We start from the raw sequence: 22,403 nt of genomic DNA on the forward strand, positions 1-22,403 counted from the left end.
TAGTTATTAATTTCATGTAAGTGATGGCATCGTACCCTTTCAATGTGAAAGTTAAATTAAAAATGGATGCAGGAACAGTATTCTACACATACAGTAGAACCCATTTTAAGGCCGTTTCGATTAATTCTCCCCTTCAATTAGGTCTACTTTACTGGAGTGTAAATGTTTCCCCTAAATTCCAGTTCAGGGCAGAACCCTGTTAGAGGAAGGCTATGGGGATGTAGAATGGAGACTGGACATCAGGAAAAGGAAGAAGGGAGGGACTGAGGTGGGAGACTTGGCAAATGAGTGTTCAAAGTTGCAGTGTTTGCTGTTCCCCGTTACTTTGAAAGTTTTGTTTACTGTGCTTTTAGTCTTCAGAAACTTTAGTTTGTACTTAGCAACGAGAATTATTCAAAATAGAGGCTTGTTTTTCATGAACTCTTCAGTGCTTTGTCTGCCCTCTTGTCTCGCCTGCTTCCTGTCATCACACACCACGTTACCTCGCCAGTGTTCTGCTGACATGGGCAGTTTTCAGTGATTCTGTATTGAGTTCTTTGGTAGTATTTTTTCCCCCAGTGTTTCACAAGTGTTTTTCTTGTGTTAAGAAATGCACTAATTACAAACTTTTCCTAGGTTATACAATATGAAATGTATTTAATGGAAAATCACAGTAATTTAATGAGCTAATAGGGTGCTCATAATAGAGAACACAGTGCTGGGAGGTGCTGTTTGCTTAGTACCCTGCTATGTGCCAGGTGTCCTTGCTAGATACAGTGACATCTGTGATTTCAGTCTTTAAAGTAATAATAGGCTGTAACTCCATTTTTTTTATAGATTAGTAAAAGGAAACGCAAAGAAAGCCCAAGGACAAATAGCAAATGTGGAATCACAGCCGATGACTTTCTTAGCCCATAAAAATTTCATTCTCTACAGTACCATGTTACTTCTGTGGAAAAGTTGATTTTGGAAGATGAATTCTGCATTCATTCTTTACAAGTTCAGTCCCTCAGATGGGCCCACCTCTTTGGTCTTTCTATACTGTTGAATTTAATGTTTTTAAAGTATTTACTAGTAAATTCATGTCTATATATTACGTTGCAAGTAGCCTTGCCAACTTGCAAGAAAAAAGGGAGTAACTTTCTATACCACATTTTATCTCAGTCACAGTTTCAAATTCGGAGGATATTATCAAAAGTTGATTTAGCTAACGCATCCGCGCTTTTGTTTACCTGCAGAGACTTAGTGATAAAACTGGGCCTGTAGCTCAAGAGAAAAGTTGACACCTGAGAAACATCTAGAAATTGCCTATCCTGCTGTTCTAGCACTTCATCTGGCTGCCTTTGCAGTCCTTTTACTACAGCTATGAAGAAACGCAACAAGAAACTCAATGCACAACAAAGGATTAATTGCTGCAAGGACATTCTTGTAAGGCTTTGATTAGTTTTCTTGTTGCTTTGTTGCACTGAAATGGAATTCCCATGCCCCTACCCCTTACCCCAGTTTTTTGAACATGGAAAGAAAATTTAATAACTTTTTAAAGTGACATAATTTACATGCAATATGTTTATCAACTCAAGAATTTAATATAGTTGGTACACAACTAGTTTTGTTTATAAATTGGAGATGCAAATAGCAAAACTAAATACTTGTTCCATTTACAAACTACTTGATTTTATTGTACAAGTTGAAATATGCTCTTTTGTTTGGGTTACAGTATGCTTGCTCTAAGTCAAATTCCAAGGAACTAATTTCTTCTCCTGGAGTTCCATTGATTCAGTATTACAAATATATAGCACATCACCTGGGACTTGGCAATCTTTGTTAAAAAAAAATTTCCTTTCTAATGGGATTTGGCCAATTTTGGTAATGAAGTTAGGATGGTAATGTCTGCATCTGCTAAAGGTAATTTTCTTTTGAGAATTGCTTTCTTTAGTGTTAAGACCTACTCATATTTTAAAGAAATCTTGAGTTAAGTGAGTTCTGAGGCTGCTGGGGGAACCAGATCAATTCAAAGCTAAATACTTCTTTCAGAAAGGGGCCACTGTGGAAAGTGCTGGTGGGGTTTGCCCTTGATCAAGTGCCTCCATTGTGCTGCAAGGGCTGTAGACAGCAGGGTGGGACAGTCAGTCCTCCGAGCAGCAGGAATCATCCCGTCACCTGCAGCCTTCCCATGCTTCCGCCTTTATTCAGAACTTTCTGTGCCACTGTAGATAGCTCAGGCAAAACTATTACCTGGGTATTTATCCACTAATGAGTCACAAGAAGAGGAGTGGATTTGGTAAGAATAGAGATTTGTTTTATTTAAACCACTTCCCATTACTGACCATTAAAAGCTCACCACTAGAGTTCCTGAAACAGGTGAAACCTGTATGACAGCCCTTCCACTTTGGGGAGCCACGCTTTTGATGTGACAGTACCGCAGAGTGATCCACCACTGAGGATGTCATCATCAAACTCTTCTTTGTTGTGTGAATTATTAGTGGAAAAGACCCAGCTGTAATTAGACCTCCACTGTGTACTTAGCTGGAAGAACATGTTAATTCTGCAATATGTTTCTTGGTTAAACATTGCACAGTTCTTACCTCATTTCTGTAAATAAAGTTTTGTGAATCTGTTTTGTATTGTGACAAATTCATAAGATAACATTGATATTTTGATTTGTAATATTTCTAATTGGTAGATTTAATTGAAAAGTAAAATTAATTTATTTTTATATGTTCAGGGGAATTTTAAAGTCAAATCTTTTGTAGATAATTTAAAAAATCAGTGTGGTTTATTTTACTTATTTAACCCACTGGTTGTTATTCTGTAACAGTTTGTATAAATGGTAAATTTTGAATGTGTTGTTATTTTACCTAGATGTAAAATTCCACATGTATTAAAATGTACAAAAAGTTTTGTTAATAAAATTTAATAATGTTTATAACTCCGTGCCATTCTCATTTGGAGAGGATGGAGGGGGTGCACCCATGTTGCTTCCTCAGGGAGTCTTGGCCTGTGTTTTGTGTTTGTGTTTGGAGCACTGGTATATTGCCCCGGAGTTAATGGAAACTCTCATGAGCAAATGCTATACGATGTGCAAAGCATTCTGTAAAGCAGTGTGCGGTACAAACCCACCTCGGGCTCAGAGCTCTTGGATCATCCTCAGATGAGACGGAGAGAGAAGAGGGAAATAGCCTTGGTGGAGATAAAAGGAAAACAAAGTCCTTTTAGATGAGATAATTAGAGCCCGTTGATAAAGCAGTACTCACACTTGGTAGAGAGAGATTCGATTCTTCTTCTTTATACAGTTAGCTTTAACTAGAGGCATATCCATGAAAGAGAAGCCCAATCTACTTAGTGGTCTTGGTAAGCATCAGAATCACCTGTGGTGCTTTTCAAAAATATAAATGCTCAGACTTTTTATCCCAGACTTAATTGAATCAGAACATACTGATCTGTGTCAAGTGCTCCTGGTAATTAAGAGGCACATGAACAAGAAAAACTGGTCCTAGGCTGTAAACTTTATTAAGGAGTGAGTTTTGGGTTCCTGGAGAGATTTTTTTTATGCACATGAAAAATAATTACGACTCTAGAAAGTCGTCTCTTCTCCCAAGGCGAAGGATTACCTTCCCTCTAGAATGACAGGTGACTCATCCATCAACTCCTGCGAGTTTAATTTCTTAACATGTGTCCTTTGCCTTAGCTGCGTGTTTGTAAGTGTCCGCTTCTGTAGCTCTCTGGCTTCCTGGAGGCTCCGGGACATCAACCTCATCATCCTGGGTTGCTGCCCTGCAGGGCCCTGGCAGCTGCTGGTTCACATGTGCGCCTTGTGCTCTGGGAAGGGCACTGAAGAGCTGCTGCCCTGCTAGTGGCCCTGAGCCTTGAAGAAGGTCTACACTGGCTGGTTGCCGTCTGCACTTCTGTACTTTAGTCCTGTGGATGTGCAGTCCATGTTGTGGGTCAAGATCAAGCACTGGGCCAAGACAGAAAAGCCAAGTCGCTGTCTTACGCTGCCTACCAAGCAGAAGGGAACGATGATCCCATAATCCTCCCAATAGGCAAGAGAGGCCCTTGGAATTGCAAGGGAGGTACCACCTTACAATGAAATGTAATTTTGCTTTCATAAGTGCGTTATGTACCTAGGTTTTCAAAGAAATGGTCTCATTCTTGACCCACAGGCTGGAGTGCGGTGGGGAGATCATGGCTCACTGCAGCCTCAAACTCCTGGGCTCAAGCAATCCTCCTGCCTCAGCCTCCTGAGTAGCTGGTACTACAGTCAGGAGCCAACGTGCCTGGCTGTCTGGGTCATGTCCTTCTGAGTAGAAATCTCAGTGAGACAAATACTGTTCATCTTAGTTTTACTTATTCAAAATAAAACACATCAATGATACCATCTTTTCATATAAACTAGTCCTTTCAAAATGAAATAGGGGCAAACTTTTAAAATTTGGAAGTCATTTTTAAAATAATTTTTACTTTGTTAAAATTCATGTCAATTGTTTTTCCATTCCCCAATCTGTTATTTGCAACAAAGGAAATGTCTTTTTCACACCACTTACTGATTTTTGCAATTCAGTCCAGATTTATGTGAAAATATAAGTTTCATTTGACTGTGACTTAGGTCACAGTTCAAGTTTGGCAGGTCTCTAAGGGACAGATTCCCCACTGAGGTAAATGAATGGGGGCAACACATCTCCCTTCCAACTGTCTCCAACATGTCTCAGCCTCAGATCCCTGGCTGCATCAAGGTCTGGAGGCCTATAGTCACATGGTTGTGGAGCAGACAAAGTGCCTATTTTCCAAGTTTGTGATCCACATCCACCTCAGGGCACTGGTGACACTTTTAGGTGTTAGAATTAACCTATTTAATAAAAATTATCATGACCACTTTTTAAGAAATTTGAACCAGAACAAAAGGCCTGTCACTTTTTTTTTGGAGACTGAGTCTCACTGTCACCCAGGCTAGAGTGCAATGGCGCAATCTCAGCTCACGGGGCAACGTCCGCTTTCTGGGTTTAAGCAATTCTCCTGCCTCAGCCTCCCGAGTAGCTGGGATTACAGGCGCACACCACCACACCTGGGTAATTTTTGTGTTTTTAGTAGCGATGGGGTTTCACCATGTTGGCAGGCTGGTCTTGCCTCCTGACCTTGGGTGATCTGCCCGCCTCGGCCTCCCAAAGTGCTGGGATTACAGGTGTGATCCACTGCGCCCGGCCTCCTTTCATTTTTTATAAAATGATACATCTATAATTTTAATATTTTCTCTTTTCCTACCTGGTTGAATATACAAAGTTATGGCCTGCTTTTGCCACTTAAAGTGACAGGAAAGATCTTTGAAATCAAATTTTGTGTTTATTAAACTAATCATTTTTTAGGCCAGTTAGGCAGTTTCCCACTGGCATGGTTGTCACAGCAGGAGCTGTGTAAATGATGTTAAATGATGTTCCCTTGTCTTTTAGGGGAAGGGGATCTCGGGGGATTGGGGGAGTAGGGGCAGCATAAAGGGCAGGGTTGGAGAGGACTACGCTAGTCACAAGGGATCACGTGGGCACAGGAAATGAGGCTGGAAGAGGGCTGTGGGTTTGCAAGAAAGAGATGATTGGTGCTGTGCTGGAGTGTGGTTTCTGTAGTCCTGTGGCCACAAAAGGAAGACTGTAAATGCGCATTAAGGCAGCAAGGAGCGTGGATAGTGCAGTGAGGCGCCCTCTCTACAAAACAAAGTTAGCCAGGCATGGGGTATACACCTGTAGTCCGAGCTATTCAGGAGGCCTAGGTGGGAGGATCATGTAAGCCCAAGAGGTCATGGCAGCAGTGATCATGTCACCACACTCCAGCCAGGGTGACAGAGTGAGACCTCTTCTCTTAAAAAAAAAAGGGGGGGCTAGCAACTGGTCGGGCATGATTACTCACACCTGTAATCCCAGCACTTTGGGAGGCCGAGGTGGGTGGATCACCTGAGGTCGGGAGTTCGAGGCCAGTCTGACCAACATGGAGAAACCCCGTCTCTACTAAAAATACAAAATTAGGTGTGGTGGCACATGCCTGTAATCCCAGCTACTCGGGAGGCTGAGGCAGGACAATCACTTGAATCCAGGAAGTGAAGGTTGTGGTGAGCTGAGATTCTGCCATTGCACTCCAGCCTGGGCAACAAGAATGAAACTCCATCTCAAAAAAAGGCGGGGTGGGGGGATTGGCTAGCAAGGTGCAGAGTGGGTAAATTCGGGAAAGGCAGATGGGAGAAGGGAGAAGGTGGATATCAGGAGACAAGTGTGTTATTTCTAGATCTGGGTCCAAATATTCCAGATGAGCTCACTGCCTCTTCTCTGGCCTGCTTTTTGCTGCAAACTCCCAAATTCCATGAGGTTGAATTTTCAGGTTTTGTTCACAACTGTTGGTTTACTTCAGGTACAACCAGAGCTAGGCCTCTGGTTGGTGAGGACTCCAGCGCCCCACCCTCCAGGTGAGCCACCAGTGTGGCCACCACCCTTGTCTACTTTCAATGGGAGAGCCATGTCCTCCGAGTGTGGACAGTTGGCAAAGGGTGTTCCCAAGGATGCTGAGCTAGGCATCATGTCAAGCCCTTCACCTGCTTTGCCTCACCTCCGCTTCACACAACTCTGTGAGGGCTGTTTTGTCTCCCCCATTTTGCAAATTAGGAAGTTGAGTACCTTAGGAAGATACAGAATCACATAGCTGCCAAAATGTGAATTGGTGCAATTAAGAACAAGAATGATCTGAGGCAGGTAAAGTGGCAGCACCCCATGACGCTCTTAAAGCCCCTCCCGACTCAGAGTTCCTAAGGAGTGGCGGAGGCTGGGATGCCTCTTCAAGATTGAGGCCTCTCGGGGTGTGGGCTCGGCCCATCCATCCAGCACTGGCTCCCAGCACAATTCCACCCCTTGCCGTGCACCCCAGCAAAACCCAGCCATGTTGTTCTTGAACATACCATGTCCCTGACATCCCTGTGCCTTTCCCAGGCATCACTGGTAACTAGAATCATAAAGGCCTGGACATGGCTATGGCTGGAGTTTGAGCTGTCCCTGGCTCTGCATTCATTCATAGTCTTTCCAAGGGCTGTAGGGGTGTGCGAGCCTTTGCCTGGGTGCAGACTGGAAAGGAACTAAGGAAGAAACCAGAGACCCCTTGGTGGACCTGTGCATTGAACTGGTTTGGAGAATTCAGGTGAGATTATGTGAGACGACTGGAGAAGACAGACAAGTTGGAATCCCCCCCAAAAAGCTAGGGAGGCTTCAACCTCCTGGAGGCTTTTAGGGAAAAGGAATTCACCTTTTCTAAGGCCCTAGCTCCAGGCGAGCTGCTTTCTCAACTCCCTGAGAGGGAGTCCTACCCTCCAGCTTATTGGAGAGGAGACCACACAGGCAGGTTGCCATACCTCTGCTCTGGCTCTTTTGGACATGAGGGAAGCACCGTAGCTCCCTGAATAGAGTGGAGGATTCTGCCGGGGTTTAGAGCAAAGGGCTCTGGAACCACCAAGTTGACCCTCACCAGACCCCTACAGAGGGGGGCAGTTGAAGTCACTGGGGTGGGAGAAGGGTGAAGACAAGGAAGAGGACTGCAGACTTTGGGGACACCAAGACTAACAAAGCAAAAGATGAAACATCTGGACAGGAATCTGAGGAGCCGCCAGGGGAACTCTTGGTTTGATTTACATCCATTTCACTCCAGAATGTGAGGCTGTAGAAAGCTGGAAGATGTCATATACCACCTTCAGGATTAAAGGGGTAAGGTCAAGCCTGAAATCACCTTTTGGACATGGTACTTAGGTATTTGGCGACATGAACAGGAGCAGCTTTGGTGGCGGGAAGAGAGGTACAGGAGTCAGATGACAAGGGGCTAAAAGGTAGGAGGCAGTGTCTAAGGCTCTCAACGTGTGCCCTTAAATACTTGATTGTACAATGAGGTTGTATCAAACCAGTGTCAGTTCAGCTTGCTTTAACAAAGTGCCATAATCTGGCCGGGTGTGGAGGCTCACGTCTGTAATTCCAGGACTTTGGGAGTCCAAGGCAGGAGGTTCACTGGAGGTCAGGAGTTGGAGGCTGCAGCTATGATCACTCCACTGCACTCCAGCCTGGGTAAGACCAGGACCCTGCCTCAATGACATAATTTTTAAAAAAATGCTGTAGTCTGGGTGGCTTATATACAACAAATATATTTCTCCCCGTCAGTGAGGCTCTGTTCCAGAGGCAGAAGGCCGACTCACTCGGAAGGGGGCAACTCTGCTCTCTGGCCTCCCATTCATGGGGGCTCCACCCTCCTGATCTAATTACCTCCAAAGGCCCCACCTTCTGATCCCATCTCCTTCGAGGTTGGGGTTTCGACACATGACCTTGCTGAGGTGAGACAGATATTCAGTCCATCGCAACCAGTGAAAAAAGAAGTCACCTCATGGTTTGCAGCAAACTCAACAGCATCTTCATTTTGGTAGTACCTTCCAAAGTTTAAAATTAAAGCATGAAATTCAATTTGTGCTGATCAGGTTTGTTTTCCTTCAAACTCTGATGACTGCATCTGGGGTTTCTCACTTGGCTCCCGTAACAAGCAGATGGATGAATTAGGGGATTCCATCTTGGTAGCACTGCCACCTTGCTGGTTCCCCAGGGCTCCTCCAGAGCAGGCAAGGTCGGGTGCTCTCTGCAGCTAAGTTGCCCGCGTACATTGAATTGCTGAACAAAACAGGGTCCTATTTGCTTTGCAAGCTCTTAGCCTCATGCAGTGGTTCTTCCTGGCTGGCCAGTAGAATCACCTGGACATCAGCACCTTCATGCGGGGATTCTCTACCCAGGACCCATTATTTCCCTGCCCCTCCCCCGAGACAGGGTCTCACTCTGTTACCCAGGCTAGATGGCAGTGATGCAATCATAGCTCTGTGCAACCTCAAACTTCTGGGCTCAAGCGATCCTCCCACCCCAGTCTCCTGAGTAGCTGGGACTACAGGCATGTGCCAGCGTGTCTGGCTGAGTTTATTTATTTATTTATTTATTTATTTAGAGACAGGGTCTCATGTTGCCCAGGCTGCTCTCAAACAATCCTGCCTTGGCCTCCCAAAGCACTGGGATTACAGGTGTGAGCCAGTGCACCTGGCCTGCAACCAATTTTTAAATTCTAGTTTTTAACAGAACAGGACAGACATAATTGTAGCCAAAGAACAAATTTCCAATAGTGATTGTTTTAAGCCAAGCCTCTTAAAAAGGGAAAATAGCTGTGGTCAAATATGTCAAGATATCTACTGTTTAACTGCAGTGATATCTAACTTTGTGAAACCAAGATTGGAACCAAAATGACAGTATAAGCAATGAGACATTTTATCTTACATTTCACAAGATATTTCTTTTTGAGTAATAACAAAAGCAAACATGACCGAGATGGCTCACTTTCCTTTATGACTGAGGCCACAATAAATCATACAGCGACCCTACTGTTGCCCCCAAAATCTGTCAGTTTCGTTTTGTAAACGGTATACTTTTTAAACTGTATGACCCACAGATGAAGTTTATTGCAGTAAACTCACATAATAATCCAGGAAATACTGACCTGAGGACACTCTTGGTTTGGGGCCATTCCTGACAAGGCTGTGAGGGCAAGAGGCCCCCACTGTAAGCGACCCTGGCCTGGCTCCCACCCCACGTCTCAAACTCCGGAGTGAGGTTACAAAGGGAGTCCCCCGACCAGAGGGAAACACCATGCGTGTTTCAGCCCAATATTTGGAAGTCGGATTTGTTTTAGAAAATACCAACATCTGTTTTTACCAAATGACTAACCTTGTCCAGTTGCAGTCACGCAAGCCGTACGACAAAGTCTCGCCTCTCCTCGGCCTCCACAGCCAACTCCTGGTCTTAAAGCCCTGAGCCCAGGTGCTGGTCCGTGGCTGAGAGCGGGAGGCCTGCAGCACAGGTGCCGGTGCACGTAGTTGCAGAAGATCCTGCCAGGCTGGGCCCTGACTCAGGTGTCTCTGGAGCTCAGCCATTCTCTGAGGCAGGTGGGTCTTCACGAGGGCTGGGGCGGGACCAGGACTCACCTCTACCCTGGGGCTTTCTAAACCAAAGCAAGACAATGGAAATCTCCGCGCTATCCTTCCTCGCTGGGGAGTTCAGCGCCCCTCTGAAAATCTGCAGGCATTTGGGATGGGCCACCTGTTACCAATGCCCCATAAGACAGGAAGGCCGCATTAGGTAGCACCCAGGCTGGGTGTCCTGGGCCCCAGGGAACACATGGCCTCCCTGTATGCACAGAACATGATTTAAACCGTGCCATTTAAACTTCAGGAACAAGCCTAACTGCCAAAATGAACAACAACAACAACAAATACCCTAGAAAATTAAGTTGGGATGAAATATTTGATAGAGCTTTAGTTCTCTACTTGGAGAGGAGTTTGGGGGAGTGTGACTGGCATATATCAAGAAGAAGCCCTGCAGCAAGAGGCATTTTTTAAAGTGTCTGAAAACATTGACAGTGGGAAGCTTATTATAAGAGGTCTTATTCTAAAACTGCAAAGGCAATTTGAGAATACTCCAGTGGAAGACTAAACCCACAGTCTGCAACACTCAGGGTGTTTGCCAAGCACGTGTGGACCAATTGAAAACAAACTCCCAGGCAGTTCCCAAAGCAAATTCTGCAGATGAATCGGATGATTTGGTGAAAATCTAAGTAAGCTGGTCCACTGATGAAAAACCTCCTTCCTTGCATGCGCGTCCGTGTGCAGAGCCCACTAAACAGGCTTTGTGTGAGCAATAAAGCTTTTAATCACCTGGGTGCAGGCGGGCTGAGTCAGCGAAGGGAGATAAGGGAGATAAGGGTGGGGCCGTTTTATAGGATTTAGGTAGGTAAAGGAAAATTACAGTCAAAGGGGATTGTTCTCTGGCGGGCAGGAGTGGGGGTTGCAAGGTGCTCAGTGGGGGTGCTTTTTGAGCCAGGATGAACCAGGAAAAGGACTTTCACAAGATAATGTCATCAGTTAAGGCTGGGCAGGGCATTTTCACTTCTTTTGTGATTCTTCAGTTACTTCAGGCCACCTGGGCGTATACGTCCAAGTCACAGAGGATGCGATGGCTTGGCTTGGGCTCAGAGGCCTGACACTTCCCACCCCAACTTTTCCTAATAAGGCATTCTAAGGCCGTGCACGGGGAGCTCTTGCACACCTGGGGAAGAACGTGGCTTGGCTGCACATCCCAAACATTGCTGACCCTCTGTGGGCGGGGGCAGAACCCCCATTAGGGATAAGTAAGACAACAGGTGAGTGTGCTTCGAAAACTGGCGCTATAAATGGTTTGAAGAAATAGTAGCACTGAGATTTCTGCCCCAGTGGGGAGAGAGAATTTAAACCTAAATTTAGAATTTATCTAAAGGATAAGAGACTCGGGTATCCAGGAGGATGAGGGCAGCGCCCCCTCGCCTGGTGTCATGCCTGGCAGTACCCTGCTGCTCTGCGCTCTGCGGGGCTGAGTGGGGTGGGGGCTGCAGATAGCCTCCCTCCCTCCACTCCTCCCCAGCCCCTCCTGTGCCCTCCTGCAGCCCTCAGAACCACAGCCCTCTCCATGGCCTTGGTCCCTGATCCTTCCCCATGGTCTTCACCTACGATTCAGACGTGGGTCTTCCGATCCAAACTCTGCCCTTAAGCCACACCCGAGGAAGAAAAGGAGACCAGGCTGAGGTCAGCCCTAGGGAAGAAACGTCCCTACTCAGTGGCAAGAGGAGGAACACAAGATGGGGGCAGAGCCGAGAGGGGCCCTGAGTGTGAAGGGCTTTCCAAGAGCAGCTCGCTGCCCCTCAGATACTAGCATCTGCATTCTGTGGACAGGAAATGAGCCCCAGAGAGGGGCTAATATCACTTGCCCAGGCCCCAGGTCAGCAGCAGCAGAGCTGGGGCCTTGAGCCCTTTCTGCCTGAGGTCCAGTCTAAGGTTCTCCTGTGCACCACATGGGCCCTCCTGGGGCCGTGTCAGGAGAAATGTCACTGTACAGGCTGTGAGCCTTTTTGGGTGAGAGGCCCTTGGGGCACGCAGTGAAAGATGTGGACCCTCTCCCCAGAAAAGTACACATCCAAGATAGAATGATTTTGCAAGCCCTTTGCAGGGTTCCCGGGAGTGCACGGAGTGACCCAGGCCCCTAGGCCCCGGGCTGGGATTCTCGCCCCCACGGGCAGGAGATGGAAGGAGTTTGACTCTGGCCCATCAGCGCTGCTGTGGCCATTGCCATGCAGAGACGATGGTGACAGGAAGGTAGGCTGTCAGAAATAATATTGTTTCTGCCAAGCCAGGCACTGCGTTAGAAAGACTTCACACAGATTATCTCACTTTATCATCCTAACAACCTAAGCGGCAGCTGCCATTATTCTCTATTTTCCCAGATGAGGAACTGAGGCAAAGTAGTAAAACAACACACCTGATGTCACGCAGCTTCGCGGACAGTGGGAGAGCCAGCGCCCCCCAGCTCCAGTCAGGTCTCACTCCCTGCAACACGAGCAAATGGACATGGCCATGGGGGCGAGGACTGGGGGGGCTGCCGAGGAGCTGGAGCCATGGGGTCCCCAGAAGTAGAGGCCTAGAGGCAGCACCGGGACCCACTGCACCTCAGGGCTGCTCGGTGACCGCTCTCAGGGCAGCCCTGGGCTGTTCTCAAGATCAACTTCACCCTCAGGAGACTAAGTTATGCCCAGCTGAGGATGTTCACAAGGACACACTGCAGGCCCTAGAGGCGATACCCCTGGAGAGGCTCCAGGCCCACGGAGGACGTGGCAGGCCGGTGAGCAGCCCAGGGCCCTGGGCCCAGGGTGGACTGGGGTTTGCCCTCCCACCTGGGACATTCCAGGTTCACGTTTTCTCAGGTCTCATTTAACAAGGAAAAAATAGTACACACAGCACTCATGTCCCACAGACAACTTCTTTTCTTCCTTCAAAAAGGGAAAACCAGCCTGGGCCACAGAGCCAGACCCATCTCTACAAAAAAACAGAAAAAATTTGCCAGGTGTTGGTGGTGCACGCCTGTGGTCCCAGCTGCTTGGGGGGCTGAGGCAGGAGGATTGCTTGAGCCTGTTAGTTTGAGGCTGCAGTGAGACATGATTGTGCTACTGCTCTCCAGCCTGGGCAACCAAGCGAAACTGTCTCTTAAAAAAAAAAAAAACAAAAAAAGCGTAAACTGAAGAGGAAAGGGAGAAAGTGGTTGGGTTGGTTCTCATGAGCAAGACGGCAAGAACAGAAAAGCAAGCACGGGCTACCTGTGGCAGCTGGGCGCGGCATGGGGAGGCCTCCTCAGTGGGCAGGGTGAGGTGGCTTGGGAGGACACGGGTCTGGGAGTGGGAGAGGAGAAGGGGCACGGTGGGGCCGTCACGTGGCTGGTGGATGTGCCACGTCCCCACACGCATTCAGCACATTCCCTCTCGAGGATCCTCGCTCTCCTGCTGTGACCCGGGGTGGCAGCTGTCATCTGTCTGTGTACAGAGCTGTGCTCTGAGAGCTGGGAGCCCACACGAGTCCTGCCCAGCCTCTGGCCCTGGCCTCCCCCGCAAAACCCCCACCCCATCCTGCTTCAACTGACTCCTTGGCCTCCAGAGCCCCCCGAGGGGATACTATGGGCAGCAGGCCTTTCCTGGCAGGCAGAGATAGGCAGCAGAAAACCACACTAGCACCTCACTCTCTCAAGGCAGCTGGAGATGAGGATAGGGTGAGTTGAGGGGTTCCAGCAACTCAATTTCCTAAAGCACCTCTGGACCCCCCACAGGCCTCTCCCGCAGAAAGCCCAGGAAACTTATAACTGGGCTCTGGGGTGTGTGTGAGAGGAACCCAATTCAGGGTGCCGCAAGTGAAAAGGATGACTTAATGGCAGAACGCTCACAGAGTGTCCTGTGTTGTGTAACAGGCCTGAGGCTGGGCTCAGAGACCAGAGGGGCCCCCAGCCTGGCATATGGCCAGGACGATCCTCACCTCTCCCTGTCCCTCTCCAGGAACCGGCTTCCTTCTCAGATGTGTCACTCACATGTAGCCACTGTGACTGCACAGCAGTCACCTCATGGCCCCCCAGCTGGAGGACAGAGTTCTGAGGAAGACTCAGATTCCCGTGACTAGCCTGGCTTTGGGTTGTTACAGGAAGACAGTGAGCACCACTGGAGCCAGATGACTGTGCCTGTCCCCTGTCCCCACCTGGCCAGACAGGCACCACTTCCCTGTCCCTGCTGGCTGAGGCTGATGGAAGCTGCTGCTCCCTGACTCAGGCAGTTCTGTGCAAACCACACCGTGGAAGACGGTGGCTGGTACAGGCTGAGCATCCCTAACCCCAAATCCAAGATCCAAAATGCTCTCAAGATCCAAATTTTTGGAGTGCCAACATGACGCCACCAGTGGAAAATTTCACACCTGACGCCTCTGCTTTCCGATGGTTCAGCAAATAAACTTTGTTTCTTGCACAAAATTATTAAAAATATTGCATAAAATTACCTTCAGGTTGTGTGCATACAGTACATGTCAAACATAATGGACGTCTGTAATCCCAGCACTTTGGGAGGCCAAGGCGGGAGGATCACTGGAGATCAGGAGTTCGAGACCAGCATGGGTAACATGACAAAACCCCATCTCTACTAAAAATACAAAAATTAGCTGGGTGTGGTGGCACATGCCTGTAATTCCAGCTACTCAGGAGACAGGAGAATCGCTTGAACCTGGGAGGCGGAGGCTGCAGTCTACCGAGATCGTACCACTGCACTCCAGCCTGGATGACAGAGCGAGACTCTCTCCAAAAACAAACAAACAAACAACAAAGAACGTGGTGTTTAGATTTGGGTCCCATCCCTGAGCCAACTTATTATGTATATGTAAATATTCCAAAATCAGAAAAAAAATATGCGAAATCTGAAACTTGTCTCAAAAATTTTGGAAGAGGGATACTCAGCTTGCAATGTGCTGTTTTTTCACTTTTCTGCTGCTCTTTTTGGGATGAGGGAGTTGGGTATGAGGTGTAAGTTCCCTACGTCTGCTCGGCCTGAGACCTGAGGCAGCCTCTGTCACCTCCTGTCAGGGAAAGGGCTGGGGACTTACCTGGTTCCACGTCCTCTGTATAGAAAGAAGCTTGCACTGCAGAGTGGGGATCTCTGCCACCCAAACTTTCCTCCAGGAAACTGTACCCTCACTTTACTCCTTAGGGAATATGACATCTTTAAGATATTTTATCAAATCACGTCCCTTAACTGTGTTCTGGTTATCTTCATGATTTTCAAGTTTAGGCAAGCTGCGTTCATCACACTATTTCCACGCCCTGAGCAAATGACAGAAGATTTAAAAGGAGCGCTCAGCTGACAGTGACAGTTCAAACATAGCACGAAAGACTTCGACAGAAAGTAATAGTATAAAATAGTGATTTTTAACTTAGGTATGAAAAAACGGTCCCAATTTCATCATTTCCTGAAAACGGTCCTGCATGTTCTCTGGAAATTCTATCAGGTGGGAACACATTTCTATCAAGCAGCTCAAACTTAGAGTGTATTACCTTATGTCCTCCTTCACCTAGACTGTTTTTTTTCCCTAGATATATTTAACTAATTAAGATAATCTCACATTGTTCTTAGCCAGCCAGCTGGATACCAACCTGGTTTTCTTCCTCCCCAAGCAATTGATCTTGCTATTCAACCCCCAATAAAGACACGAACTGCTGTGTTCTTTGGTCGTGGTTTTAGAGAAACATTAAATTTGAATTCTTACACATTAGTTTGTTCACATGTTCCTTCAAAACCACATATTTTTGCCTGATCATTAGAAAGCACTATTTGTTTATTCCCTAAGAAAGTAAACTTTGAAGTGATGAGAAATAAAATAATCTGCAACATACCCAAATCCTTTTTCCCCCAGCACAGTATTTGTTTAAACAGTATAGCACAACACTCATCTTTTATTTATTTATTATTTTTTTTTACTAAGGCACATGACGTAGAAATATTGAGGTACAAAATGCAAATTTCTGCATAAGATTTTTAAGATATTCATTTTGGAAAATGAAGGTGAACATCATCTCCCAGAATATTCAGCTTTTAGCTTGTTTTTTCTTTTGGACCAGTTCAACCAGCAACTTGTACCTAGCGATACAGTCTTCCTGTAGGAAGAAAAAAAGAGAGGTGAGAACAGTCACTTGCACAAGTCAGTGTGGCCAGCATGTGGCCGGTCTGCTGGCTTCTGCTCATGAAGAGCCTCACGTCCAGTCCCTCTGCCCAGAGTTCCCGGGATGTCCTGGAGTCCAGTCGCTCACAAGGCAGACCTGTCTGGGCAGTGCAAGAAGGGCTCCTGCAAGCCCAGCCCAAAGGGAAGGTGCTTGGCGTGGAGTGAGGGGCTGGGGCGGCCGTTTGTGAGGCGTACTAGCATCGTAATCGGGTCTTTCAGCCTGCTAACTCTTATTTTCATGTTAACACTTCACTCTTTTATCACAACATGCTACTTTAAAGAAATCAAAAACCCTGGGGCCAGGTAGCCTATTAGTCTTCTTCTGTGGGTCTGGCTTTCCCTAGGCGCTGCTAAGACCTTTCCCATGGGGAGCCAGCCCCCAGGACACTGGCAGAACTTGTGCTGGAACTCATTCCTGCTCCTCCTGGCCCCACCTCCATCCCACCCGACAGGCTGCAGAGCCACCCACTTCAGACCTCAGCTGGCCACAGCTGTCACACCCTGGGCTGGGGGGCTCAGGACCAAAGCAGAGGTGGGGTGATGGTGGGGAGAGGCCTCATTATTCTCACATTGATCACAGGAACTTTCCAGAATCTATTCTGTTTCTGTTCCAAAAATAATGACCCTGTGGTTCTGTAGCTTTTGCTGACTAAGGGTCCAGTGCAAAGTGACTTTATCAGCTGCCTGGGACAGAGAAAGGATGTTTACTCTCCTAGGATTTTAGCTTAGTGGTGTTATGAGAGTCTCTTCTCAGGGTTTTTTTCTGCATCCCCAAAGATTACTTGCCTAAGGTCTTTAAAGATATCAGTCTTTCCTTAGTAGCTATGCTGTCCCTAACAACATACTGCCAAAACCAGATGTGGCCAGACCCAGCACTTAACCCCAGAAGGACAGTGTGCTCGGAGCTCTGAGCTGAGCCGTGCACGGCAGCCAGGCCCAGGCCCCGGGACAGCAGGGAGCTCAGCCCTGCCTGGCTCTCAAGTCAAGGCTTGAGGGGAACACCTGCAGGCTGAAGAAGCCCTGCTCATTGCTGGTTGAAAACCGGAAGGTTTCCAGCCCCCCAGGTATGAGTTTCTGGGTGTTCTATCCTTAGGAATCCAAGCTCCAGCCCCTTCGTTTATAAGCCAGTGTGGACTCATCACACATGTCTGCCTGTGTCCTGACAGATGCTAGAGAAATTCGGGTAGAATAGTTACTTCTGCAAACCAGTTGGAGAGGCTGGGAGAATCTGCGCTTCTCAAATATATCAACAGCTAACGGTTTATTTTTCTCCCCAGGAACTCTCAACTTTAATCATTTTAAAGTAGGTGGAGAAAACTACACCTGTACACTCAGGGACATGCATGGCCATGAGCTGGATTTTCCAACGTAGAATTTCAATAAAAAAAAATAAGAATGTAAATGAGCATGAGTGTGCCCAGAGGCGACTGAGGGAGGCACAGACAGCGGAAGAGATCGGGGCTTTTGATTCTCACTGTTCCTGGTTCCTCGACTAACAATCTAGCTACAGGGAAAGAAGCCTCAAGAGACACCGTGTTAGGATCACACCCTGGGGCTCTCTGCAGCGCCTCATGGCCAGATCACAGGAAAGAGGCCGCCCAAGCCCGGTGGGTGGGCTCTCCACAGGGCACTCCCACCCCCTCCTCCCATCTGAGGACCATCTCGGATATATCTGAGCAGGCACCAAGAGCTACCAGCAGGGAGAAAGGCCAACTACAAACGGCCACAGCCGTGGAAAGTAAGCCGAACCCTAGCTGTCGCCTGGCACTGACCACATACGGAGATGGCCTCAGGGCCTCTGGACGGCCACCAGGTGTACCCGCTGAGTCCAAAGTTATTCACATGGCAGAATCGAAGATGATCACGGTAATACCATCTATACCAGCTATCCCTTTGGTCAAAGATTTGCTACACAGCCAATGGGCCTTGTTGATTTATGAACCCTCAGCCTGGTTCAAAGGAGCTTTCCATCCTGACCCTTCCCAGCTGCTGCATTTCACGGTGAGGCAGCGCCGGCTGAGCCTCCCATGTGCCCTTGAAACCTAGCCGGAGTGGGCGAGTTCTCAAAAAGGCAGGCAGGTGCTGTGGGTGAAGTTTCTATAAGCAGCTGCCCTGTGGGATGATGAAACTTAGAATCTTGAGCTCATCTACACATATGAACCACCTGAATGCACAGATTCACACGCTCTAGGGAGAAATATACTGGAAGATAAATGGGAAAGAAGAAATCACGGGGCAGGTGTCAGTAGATAGGAATGAGGGAAGAAGCTGCAGGCAGACAAGCTGTGGCTCCTCTGGTGGGATTCTAACACCTGTGCAGAGGCCTCTTTCCCCATCACTCACCTTGCTCTTCGACGGGACACATCTGGCTATTTTGTCCCAGCGGTCAGAGGATCCCCTTGGGTACTGCTGCAACGCCAGTTCCAGAAGTTTCTGTTGATTTTGAGTCCACGGCTCCTCTGCAGACCGAGCTCTCTCTTTTCTCAGGCTCTCCTCGTCGCTGGACTCGTTTTGTTCTGCTATGTCAAAGTCCTTCTGCCGCTTGGCTCTGGACTTCTCCTCTGGCTCCGGCTTCGCTGTAGCCTCCAGCAGCCTGGCTGGCTTCCGCCTCCGAGGCCGGGCATCAGTGGCCCCCGTCTCCTGCTCACCGGAGTCTCCCTCCTGCTCCTCCTCCGCTGCCACCCCCTCTGCGTCCTCTCGCTGGGTGATCATGTCATCGGGCAAGGTGGTGGCCGTTTTGATGGGCCTGGAATTCTGAACTGTCGATTTGAGTTCGGAGAGTCTAACCATTCCTAGGAAAGAGGGTGTGCCACACAGAGGTGAAGGGCAAGGTGAATTAAGGAGACGGTGAGAACAGCAGCTGCCGGGCACACAGCAGGCAGCGCACTAGGCATTTTGCATGCATGGTTTAATTTCATTTCCACACTACTCTATTCTAGAAAGATAGGGATCATTACCCTAATGTTACAGATGAGAAAAAGAAGACTCAGAAAGCACTAGAGTGGGATTTGAACCCACTTCTGTCTGATTCCAAGCCTTTGTCCCTTTCTCTACTCTGAGGAATAATGGGTATATAAAGAATCAGATTGTGAACAAGAATGCAAACATCTCTTTGAGAGGGAATAACCTGCTACTCAGTATAAGAAAGGATTCACTGGCTCCACTGGAAAGACAAAAATCAACTGGTCAAACCTTAAAACTGTGCTGCCTCTGGAAGGCAAGTGTATGAGTAAATTATACACTTACAAATAGTAGCTACAGTAAGAATTTTTAAACATGGAAAAGAAACATTTTATTAAAAAGTTTATTAGCTGGGCCTGGTGGTATACACCTGTATTCCTAGCTACTAGGGAGGCTAAGGAAGGAGGACTGCTTGAGCTCAGGAGTTTGAGGCTGCAGTCAGCTATGATCATGCCACTGTGCTTCAGCCTGGGCAACAGAATGAGATCTTGTCTCTAAAAGTAATAATAATTAATAACAAAAGCTTTAAACCTTTTAATAGGACAGAAGAGATGACAGAGCACTGATATCCTCAATACAGTAGCAGTTACAACTCATTAAGATAAAAGGACAAAGAACACAGCTCACAAAGGAAGAACTACAGTAGCTGATGAGTATCAGAGAACTAAAACAAAGAATCACTACTTTTCAATTATTAAATTGGCAAAGATTAGAAAGTATGACAATACCCAGTGCTGGCAAAATGCAGGGAAATAGGTACATTTGGACACGGGGCGTGGGAGCAGAAACTGGCCCAGCCCAGAGCTGTCCAGTGAAACATGCTGTGATACAATTATATAAACCACTTGGTGTAGCACTGAGGAATTAAGTTTTTAACTTTATTTAATTTTAATTAATTTAAACTTTAATATAAATAGCTACATGTGGCAAGTGGCTACCATATTAGACAGCACAGGTCTAGCCTTTTTAAAGAACAATTTGTCAAATGGAGGTGAACCTTAAGAATGTATTTACTTGTGACTCTGTAATTTTACTTAGAGGAGGTTCTCCTATGGAAGTAATTACAGATGTATATACAAATTTAGCTACAAAGAGGCAGTATTTTAGGCCAGGTGCAGTGTGGCTCAAGCGTGTAATTCCAGGACTTTGGGAGGCCAAGGCAAGGTGGATCACTTGAGGCCAGGAGTTCCAGACCAGCTTGGGCAACATGGCAAAACCCCGTCTCTACTAAAAATACAAAAAATTAGCTGGGCATGGTGGCGCATGCCTGTCATCCCAACTACTTGGGTGGCTGAGGCATGAAAATCGCTTGAACCCAGGAGGCAGAGGCTGCAGTGAGCCAAGACTGTGCCACTGCACTCCAGCCTGGGAAACAAAGTCTTGCTCTGTCTCAAAACAACAACAAAAAAGGGGGCAATATTTTATTTCCTTTTCTACAGTAATGTTTCCTCTTTATAGTAGGCTTTTATTTAATAAAAAACAAAATCCCAGCTGTACACGGTGGCTCACGCCTGTAATCCCAACACTTTGGGAGGCCAAGGCAGGGGGGATCACCTGAGGTCAGGAGTTCGAGACCAGCCTGGCCAACATGGTGAAACCCCGTCTCTACAAAAATGCAAAAATTAGCCGGGTGTGGTGGCACGTGCCTGTAATTCCAGCTACTCAGGAGGCCGAGGCAGGAGAATTGCTTGAATCTGGGAGGCAGAGGTTGCAGTGTACTGAGATCGTACCACTACACTCCAGCCTGGGCGACAGAGTGAGACTCCGTCTAAAAAAAAAAAAAAAAAAAAAATCTAGATATAATTTTTAAAAATATAAAAACTACAAAAAGGAATACAATGAAAAGTGGCTTAGTCTGCATTCCTGGTCTGCTCTGTAAGAGGCAAAAATGAGTTGGAGTGTGAGTGTGTGAACGTCTAGAAATAGTGTCACACACCCTATGTAGCTGCATTAGCCTTCTCCTTTCTTACGTTAATAGCAACAAACTCCCTGGAGGTTATTCTGTATTAGCTCACTAAAGTTCCAGGTCCTAGTCTTTTGTTACTACTAACAAGTGGCATTTCATAATCATTATCTCCTCCATATTTTTTATTATGAACCCCATCAATAAAACATCTTTGAAAACACAATTTTTTTTTATTTTTATTTTTTGAGATGGAGTCTCACTCTTTCACCAGGCTGGAGTGAAGGGGTGCGATTTTGCCTCCCTGCAACCTCTGCCTCCTGGGTTCAAGTGATTCTCCTGCCTCAGCCTCTCGAGTAGCTGGGACTACAGGCGTCAGCCTCTTGAGGAGCTGGGACTACAGGCGTGCGCCACCATGCCCAGCTAATTTTTGTATTTATAGAACAGACGAGGTTTCACCATGTTGGCCAGGATGGTCTCAATCTCTTGACCTCGTGATCTGAGTGCCTCAGCCTCCCAAAGTGTTGGGATTACAGGCATGAGCCACCACGCCCAGCCGAAAATGCAATTCTAATATATGTATATTTACTTATATTTACTTATTCAATTATATCCACCACAATCTAAAAACATCATTAAGTGACATGAAACATTCTAATGAAAATATTAATATTAAAAACAATGAGACTGAAAAATTGCTTAATACTGGATAAAATACTCAATTAAAGGTCTGGCTCCAAATTTGCTTTATTTTGGCACCTAACTTTGAATGGCCATCCTAGTTGGAAAAGATGACCCAAAAGGATACATCTATCCACATGTAGCGTCCTGCTGGCCAAGTTTACCATGCTCTGGTATTCATTGTGCAATACAAATTATGAGAACATTTTCATAAAAATCTTCCCCAAGCCAATCATTTGTTCTTGCAAACTAAATAGAAAGTGTTACTTATTTATCTGAGATGGGGCTCTTGCTCTGTCACCCAGGCTGGAGTGCAGTGGTGTGATCATAGCTCATTGCAGCCTCCAACTTCTGGGCTCAAGTGATCCTCCCACCTCAGCCTCCTGGGCAGCTGGGACTACAGGCCTACACCATCACGCCTGGCTGTATTTTTAACAAATGAGTTCACTTTGTTTGAAAGATTTACAGGTTAAAATTCTATTTTCAACATTTTTAAATCCGTAAAAATAAGAGTTTTTATAGGTCACATTGTTTTGGCCATAGAATAACACATAACAAAGAAAATACTTTCAAGCATTGACTTTGTTTTTTTTGTTTTTTGAGCCAGTCTCGCTCTGTTGCCCAGGCTGGAGTTCAGTGGCATGATCTCGGCTCACTGCAACCTCTGCCTCCCGGGTTCAAGTGATTCTCCTGCCTCAGCTTCCCGAGTAGCTGAGACTACAGGCATGGGCCACAACA

At 46.9% G+C, this 22,403-nt stretch overlaps 2 protein-coding genes across 20 annotated transcripts in view; one reads left to right on the plus strand and one right to left on the minus strand.

Annotated features, from left to right (window-relative positions):
- MLLT10 (MLLT10 histone lysine methyltransferase DOT1L cofactor) overlaps positions 1-2,908 on the plus strand; it is a 221,021-nt gene extending 218,113 nt beyond the window's left edge. For all 18 annotated transcript variants that reach the window (XM_034930078.3, XM_034930079.3, XM_063607286.1 and 15 more), the window contains one exon: positions 1,218-2,908. In XM_034930078.3, the coding sequence (XP_034785969.2) occupies positions 1,218-1,262 (45 nt within the window). In that variant the 3' untranslated portion in view covers positions 1,263-2,908. The remainder of the gene's footprint in view (positions 1-1,217) is intronic.
- Positions 2,909-15,836: 12,928 nt separating this feature from the next.
- DNAJC1 (DnaJ heat shock protein family (Hsp40) member C1) overlaps positions 15,837-22,403 on the minus strand; it is a 246,822-nt gene continuing 240,255 nt past the window's right edge. For both annotated transcript variants that reach the window (XM_003821385.5, XM_063607289.1), the window contains exons 11-12: positions 18,464-18,912; positions 15,837-16,055 (exon numbers count right to left, since the gene is read on the minus strand). In XM_003821385.5, coding sequence (XP_003821433.3) covers positions 15,987-16,055; positions 18,464-18,912 — 518 coding nt within the window. In that variant the 3' untranslated portion in view covers positions 15,837-15,986. The remainder of the gene's footprint in view (positions 16,056-18,463; positions 18,913-22,403) is intronic.

Source organism: Pan paniscus, chromosome 8 (genome assembly GCF_029289425.2).
Source record: "Pan paniscus chromosome 8, NHGRI_mPanPan1-v2.0_pri, whole genome shotgun sequence".
NCBI lineage: Eukaryota > Metazoa > Chordata > Mammalia > Primates > Hominidae > Pan > Pan paniscus.